We start from the raw sequence: 7,367 nt of genomic DNA, 5'->3' as shown, positions 1-7,367 counted from the left end.
AGTAAATAACAAAAGGAAATAACAAGGAACGGGGGCAAGGAACAGATGACCTCCAATAAAGTCAGGACATTATTGGGTGCGGAGTCCTCTCGCAAATCCAGAAGGGGGAAAGCAATTTCCAACTATTGGGGTGATCGACCAAATCTCTCTCTTGCCAAAATGATCGTCCATGCGAAATAGTCTAACTAAGGCTTCTTGGCGTAGTCCTCAAGAACAGCCTCGGCGATCCGCAAGGCCATACCGTAGAAAATGGTCATGACGTGCGAGGAGACCTGAGTAGGAGGGATGGAGCCGTCAATGACACGGAGACCCTGGGTACCGTAGACCTTGGCAGTAGCGTCGACGACACCACCAAGCTCGCGGGCCATCATGGAGCAGGTAGAGACAGCGTGCCAGTTAGGACGGAAGTTCATCAGGACGTAGTCCTCCCACTCCTCAACAGTGGCATCCTGGGACAGGTTGTCGCCGGGGATGGTCTCGCCAGCGTAGTACTTCTTCATCTCACCGGCGCTGGAGAGCTCACGACCCAGCTTGGTGGCAGCTGCCTGCCCGAGAAGATCCAGCTCGTTCATGAAGAACTTGGGGTCATTGGCGTATTGCCAGAGGTAAGGGTCACTGCTGAGAATGTGGACGGAACCACGAGTGAAGGGGATAAGGTTCCAGATATCGAAGTTGATCTTGCCCTCAGTGTCGAAGAAGAGCTCGGCGAAAGCAACATCCTCATCAAGGAGCCAGTTACGGTAGTTCTCGTACTGGATCTTGAGGGCAGTCACGTTGTGGAAACCACCGCGGGCAACGGTCTCCTCAGCCCACTGGTCAAGCTTGGTGTTCAGCAGCTCAATACCCTGGGCGGCGTGGTCACCGAGAACCTCTGTGAAGTTGGCGAAGTAAGCGGCCTGACCTTGTCCAGGTGCGTTGTTGGCGCGGGAGCGAACAGTGGTAGTGGTTTGGTCTTGCATGTTGAGACCAACAGGGAGTTCGAGGATCTGCTTAACGCCGGCCTTGTCAAGGACAGACTTGGTACCAATACCGGAGTACTCGAGGATCAAAGGAGAAATGGCAGATCCGGCGGCCAACAGAACTTCCTGCTTGGCGTAGACATTGAAGTTAACAGCCTTGTTGGTACCGAAGTTCACACCAACAGCCTTAGGGCCAGAGGCGGTCTGGTTGAACAGAACCTTTCCAACCTTCTGGCCAGTCAGGATCTGCAGGTTAGGGCGCTCGTAGTTGGGAAGAAGCCATTCGCGAGCGGCATCAGCCCGGATCTGGTTCTCGTGGAGGTTGTTCGGGATCATGGAGACACCACGGGGGTGACCGCAGTGGAAATCCTTCTGGATGGGGACACCGAAAGCGGAGACGGTGTTCATGAGGGCTCGCATCAGTGGGGACCAAGGCTTGCCGTTGTCGCGAGGGCCGGCATGGACGGTACCGTTTGTTCCATGGCAGGCAGGCTCGTAGAAGTGACCAGCCTCGATCTGGGCGGCAGTGGGGGGGCGCGAGCGCTCAGCCTTCTTCATGTACTCGAACACGTTGTCCCAGTTCCAGCCTTCCATACCGAAGACCTTTTCCCATGAGTCAATCTGGACCTTGTCAGGACGGGTCCAGGAATCACCGTTGATCAAGGTTGAGCCACCAAGACCGAGACCAGACTTGATTTCTCCAGTTCGGTTGTTGATGAGGGGAACTGTGAGATAATTCTGATCCACAGTAGTTCCAAAGATCTCACCATAGGCGTTGGGGTCCTGGATGATCGGTCCATCGTTGGATTCGTAGAATCCCTTCTCAATCACGAGGACTTTGATCTTCGGGTTCTCGGTCAGCTTGGCAGCCACGGTCAGACCAGTCAAACCACCACCAGCAATCACATAGTCGTAAGTCTTTCCCTCAACCTTTTTGGGGTCGGAAAATAGGTGAGACTGGACGTCGAGCTGCTCGGCCGGGGTATAAGCCTGGACGGCAGCCATAGACAAAAGAATGGAAGTGATAATAGTAGACTTCATGATGAGGAACAATGGCCCCGGGGGTCAATGTACATAGGAATGAAAGGAAAGGAATGAGTTGGTGTTCATAAAACGACGATCGGAAGCATCAAATATATATGTTCGAAAGAATCGCGTCTTCTGTTTCGGAACTATACCAATACCGAACTTTGAATGGTTGAATAAAACCCATAGAGGGCTCCACGAGCCCGCATAAAACACGTGGGATGCTGCAATAGGAGTGAGCTATCAATCTTCAGTTCCAAAGAATGAAATAATCTACCGGCTGATCTGCATGTTCTGCACATCTTGGCAGCATGGTGCCTTGGACCGGTCAAACTATATTCATCCTAACTTTCATGCACCGGTGTCCTATCTGGGAGAAATAACAAATAACCGACCTCGTGGGTGTACCTGTGCTAATAGCAGACATTACCTTCTCTGAGTGGCGGGGCCTTCAACAGCCCAGTGAGAAATCGAATCCTTCTGCTCTCTTTCTGTGGATATCGTTAAGATGGATACGAGGAAGTGGGTCTTCCTGACCTTCTAAGGTCAGCAGTAGATTACCATGCCAATTCATACTATGCCCAGGTACGGAGTTCCAGGGATTGAACTACATTAGTCGTGTTGTATGTAAATCTCGAATCGGAGGTCTGAACTGGAACTAGGCGTGATAGTATATGGACTGTATAATTATTGATTTCAGTATATCAAGAGTAGACTTTTGAAACGCCATAGAACTGCAATTTCCTTCTGAGAACCTTGTTAACTAAAACAGCGAAGGCAACTTCTAACCTTGGAAGTCATGTAATATAATTCATGAAGCATAATTGATAAGGAATGTCCGAAAATAGACCGAAGATGAAAGTCTCGCCCATGAATGCTTCGTAATTCGAAGGTATTCTCCGGGCTAGGCCTCGATCTGGGTCTCTGTTTGTTACTAATCGGCATCGTATTTGATTGAGTTCATTTCGGCATGCCGAGAAGCACGAATGTCGTCAGAAACTCAAAACTGCATTGGCGCCAAGAGTGGAAACTCGCTTCCGGGAACCTTGTGCGCCATGTGCGCGATAAGAGACATACCCTATCAAGTTTACATTGCCTCAAACAATAGGAATAATCGTGCCAAGCCCACCAACACCTACTACCTGGTGTTGATGGGCTTGGCACGATTACAAGGGGGAATTATACGTCTAAGATGAGTGAGTGGAACGGTGGCGAATTCGTTGATTCCCATATTGTTAGGGATAGAAAAACTGTCAACCTCCTCCATCTCTTCATTCTCAAGCCTTGCCATCCCAGAGCAGAAGAGCAGAAGAAACAGATCCAATGAAGACGATTTCTCTATTTTTTGCAGCCTCCCTATTGGGGCATGCTGCCCTTGCTACAAGGCTTTATGCGGCATCGTATGCTGGTCTTGTCACCTCATTGGACCTTTCCAAGTCCAATGAGCTATCTACACTCTCCCAGACCACTGAGTGCGGTGGCAGCCCCTCTTGGTTGATGTTGGATAGTCCCAATGGTGTCTTGTACTGCCTCGACGAAGCAATCAATGCTCCCAATGGCACTATCACCACCCTGAAAACTCATCAGGATGGGACACTCACCAAGCTTGCGCAACTGAAAACCCCCGCTGGCCCTGTCATGTCTGCCATGTACTCGGCACCTGGGGTCTTGGAACGCAAGTTCCTTGCTGTGGCACACTAGTAAGTTTCGATCGAATCTCTAGAGATAGTTGCATGCCATGTGGTACGAGCTGCTGACTTTGTTCTGGCATTATAGCTCAGGATCCTCTGTCACGACGTATTCTGCGGACCCTGTCCTCGGACTTTTCAAGCATGAACAAACCTTCACATACCAGATGGCCGCTCCTGGTCCGGTCGCCGCTCGCCAAGATGCTCCCCATCCCCATGGAGTAGTTGTCGACCCCACCGGACGGTTTATCCTTGTACCCGACCTTGGAGCTGATGTCGTCCGCGTCTTCTATGTCAACCCATCGACAGGTCTTCTTGAGCAGATCGAGCCACTGGCCCTGAACCCAGGATCTGGACCCAGACATGGCGCATTTTGGACACCCCGCGGATCGAACAGCACATCTTCAGACGTCTACTTTTACCTTGTGCAGGAGCTGAGCAACGAGTTGAGTGGTTTCCGGGTCAAATATTCAGGCAACGGAATTTCCTTCCGCAAAATCTACGAGGGAGGCACTTATGGCAAGGAATCTTCTCCCGCTGGCACCAAGGCCGCAGAAATTGCAATTTCGGTAAGTCTCGGGTGTTGCACTGAGATATTGTCCAAAGTGATTCTTCGGCTAACATGGTCTTGCCCCAAAGCCTGAAAACAACCGTATCATCGTCTCCAACCGTCTTGATAACACATTCGGCCCGAAGGAAGACTCCTTCGCCGTGTTCCTCTGCGCTGACCCTAGTGGAAAAGAGGCCGAGAAGGTTTCCTTCCTTGGGTTGTACCCAGCCTATGGCTCCTCCCCTCGCCACTTCAGCATCGCACCTACCCAGACTATGGTTGCGGTGGCATTGGAAAGCAGCCAAAGTGTTGCCGTGGCTCAGTGGAGTAAGCGCTCCGGGGCTCCTGGAACCCTTCTCGCAGGAAAGAAGCTGGATGGAGAAATTCCGTCTGTTGTCTGGGATCTCTAAATTGCCTGTCGGGGGGCTTTTCATGGGGCCCGTTCCGTTCTGAGTTGAGTTACTGAAATTTTGTAAGAAATGCTACTTTAATGTATTTTATATTTATGGCTGGCAGCATACGTATTAGGATCTGTGTTTTGTGACAGAAATAAGTGACCAGTATTGTATGGGTAGTATGGGTACCATTGTAATTAATATTGGAACTCGCCAACTACACACCATGAAATCGATAATAGGTTTGTAGGACATGTCGACAAAAAACAATATGTACTTTTATGTGAGGTGTCTGATACCGATATTCTAAGACATTTTCCGGTAAATACGCAGAAATCTATATTTGTGTCGCTGATAAAAATTCCGGAATCGCACTAATTATATCGTAGAGAGGAGGACTAGGAATAGGTAAATTAACGATTAATCTGAAGTACCTAAGAGATATTCTAACACGATCCAGCACCATGCAACCATTATAACTGCAATACGCAACTTGAAGGCAAATGGCAACGACTGGCCCCGGCGAGGCACTAGGCTTCAAGTGCTATCCTTGTTATAGTAGTAACATGTGGATACCTCAAGCAGTAATAGCAAATCGTGACAGGATGTTAGCATCCAAAGGGGGGTGTCTGTATCAGTCCCCTAGATAAATCACAGACATGAATTTACGACAGAATATAAAACAAGGATATCAATTGAGGCTTATGATAAGCCCGTCTTGGATCAATGATGACTGTGTCAAAGCTTGCTAGTATAAGTCGCTGTCTGCGGTATGCCAAACTTGGAAAGATCCTCTGTACTCTTCCCATCAACAGCCAACTCCGCCAGAACACGACCGAAGGCCAGTGCGAATTTGAAAGCATGAGCAGCTCCAAGGCCAACGATTATATCCCGATGCTTTTCCAGGGGACTGATAACGAACTGTCGATCTGGCGTAATGGTGTACCGACAAGTGACGGTTCGAAGTGGCTGGCGGCCATTGTCTGGCATGACTTTGCTCATAAATGAATTAAGCTGCTCGAGCAACTGGGGGGAGTGTACATAGGTACGCTGCTCAGGTGTCATGAACATCTCTCAGTAAACATCTCTCAGTAAACACCTATCATCATCATCGTCTGTGTTGTTTTCTTGAAAGAAGCAAAATCTGCACACAGCAGCCTCAGCTCACTCCTGCACACCACGGCCAGAGCCAGACTCCAGATCCCCATGCCCCCGACTGACGCTCCCCCGATGTCTATGCCCGGGGAAGCGGTGTCGGGCGGAAGACGCCTCACTGTGTCCGCTGCGAACACTGCGGCTATCAGCAGAGGTTCGTCCATCTTGTGAGGCAATCCCTTCTTCCTCGGCGATTTCCTGCATCCGGCGCTCATCAGCGTGCTGATTTGCGGAGCGGACAATCTTGTCCCTGTGGACGGCGATACCCCGGTCCTCGAAGACGTCACCCAGTATATCGTTGGAGGAGAGATCCGACATGCCGAGCGAGAAGTCGACGTGTTTATTGTTGTGCGTGGATTCGCCGCGGGACCGTTCTATGCCTCTGCGGAGGATGGAGTGGCGCTGTTGGACGCCGCTGCTGGAGCCGGTGTTCTCGGGAATGTTGTGGGAGCTTTTGCCGATGGGGACTTGTTCGGGTTCAGCTCCGACTGCGGCTCCTTCGTCGGGCGCGTGGTGTTGGTAGGTACATGGTGCACCCGTGGGCGGACCAGCATAAGCGACGTGGAATGGCGTGTTGACATTGTAGCCCTGGAGGTTCATGCGAGGGCCCTCGATGCCGACTTCTTGGAGCGCGATCATGAGCATGCAGAGGAACTTGTTGCGGCGCTGCAGACGCAGGCCCTCGTTCTGCCAGTTGGATTTGTAGAAGAAGACGACGTTAAGGGTCAGGGATAAGTTTTCTGTGACCTCGCGGAGCTCGTGGAGGATCATACTCTGGAAATCGCGCCTCTCGCTGCGCACGAACTCTACGAGGCGGTGGCGGAGTCGCTCCATCTGGTCGACGGTTGTGCCGTACTTGATAACAATTGGCAGGGCCTCGGCGAGAGCACCTGTGCGGCGCTGGTTGAGGATAAAAAGATTGTTGAGGACACTATTTGGTGCTTGGACGATGTGGCCCTCCATCTTCTTAAACTCGGTATATAGGAGCGCGATCTCCTTGACGAAGTAGTCGTCACCAAGGCCTGAGGCCCCGGAATTACCGTAGATGGTAACTCGGTCACCAACATCAAATGGGTGTTTAACGAAGACGAAAATGATAGACTGTAAGAACTCGGTGGCAGTTGTAGAGAACATCCATGATAGAGCGAGGATGGTAGAACCAGCAGAGGTCAGCACTCCCGCTGCGGACGTTGAGATCAGCGTGAGGAAGACAATGATAATGATAATAAAGACAAAGAACATGAAAACTTGATCCAGTTTTGACACAACAGAGTCAAGGTCCTTCAGTGATGCAGTGATAGACTTGCGCTCACGGCCAATATCCACACAGACACCTTCAAGCTCTTCCATAGAGATATCCCCATTCATATCCCGGTCAAACATGGAGAAGGCAGCCTCTGCCTCCTCATTGTCATCATAGGCCTCCTTCAGGTCCCCCGAGAAGACCGTGTCAAAGCCATCACGCGCGAACGTACGATAGAGACGGCGCGCGAGGACCTGGCAGCCCGAGGTGGTGCGCAGCAAGGCAAGAACGACCTGGTATGGATCACTGCTATTCTTCGTCTGCCGGCCGGTGAAATCCGCAAGCACGCCC

The 7,367-nt window shown here is 51.0% G+C and overlaps 3 protein-coding genes across 3 annotated transcripts; 1 reads left to right on the top strand and 2 right to left on the bottom strand.

The window, feature by feature from the left end:
- Window positions 1-185: 185 nt before the first annotated feature.
- On the bottom strand, window positions 186-2,000 carry PENARI_c148G00311 (GMC family oxidoreductase; the record flags this gene model as incomplete). The annotated part of the gene is made up of 1 exon (XM_022638017.1): window positions 186-2,000. One exon carries the CDS (start codon window positions 1,998-2,000, stop codon window positions 186-188), a length of 1,815 nt encoding a protein of 604 aa, XP_022482126.1.
- Window positions 2,001-3,308: 1,308 nt separating this feature from the next.
- PENARI_c148G12058 (uncharacterized protein) lies at window positions 3,309-4,633 on the top strand (the record flags this gene model as incomplete). Its single annotated transcript, XM_022638019.1, has 3 exons — window positions 3,309-3,685; window positions 3,762-4,242; window positions 4,313-4,633. The coding sequence occupies 3 exons, from the start codon at window positions 3,309-3,311 to the stop codon at window positions 4,631-4,633; spliced, it is 1,179 nt and encodes a 392-aa protein (XP_022482125.1).
- Window positions 4,634-5,356: 723 nt separating this feature from the next.
- PENARI_c148G07475 (uncharacterized protein) lies at window positions 5,357-7,336 on the bottom strand (the record flags this gene model as incomplete). The annotated part of the gene is made up of 2 exons (XM_022638018.1): window positions 5,357-5,691; window positions 5,797-7,336. Coding segments are annotated over 2 exons (1,875 nt in total), but the record flags the coding sequence as incomplete, so codon positions are not given.
- Between the last annotated feature and the right edge of the window lie 31 nt (window positions 7,337-7,367).

This window comes from Penicillium arizonense (genome assembly GCF_001773325.1).
Source record: "Penicillium arizonense strain CBS 141311 chromosome Unknown PENARI_contig148, whole genome shotgun sequence".
Lineage (NCBI taxonomy): Eukaryota > Fungi > Ascomycota > Eurotiomycetes > Eurotiales > Aspergillaceae > Penicillium > Penicillium arizonense.
The sequence above is the reverse complement of the archived record's forward strand: the minus strand, read 5'-3'. Positions and strand labels throughout refer to the sequence as shown.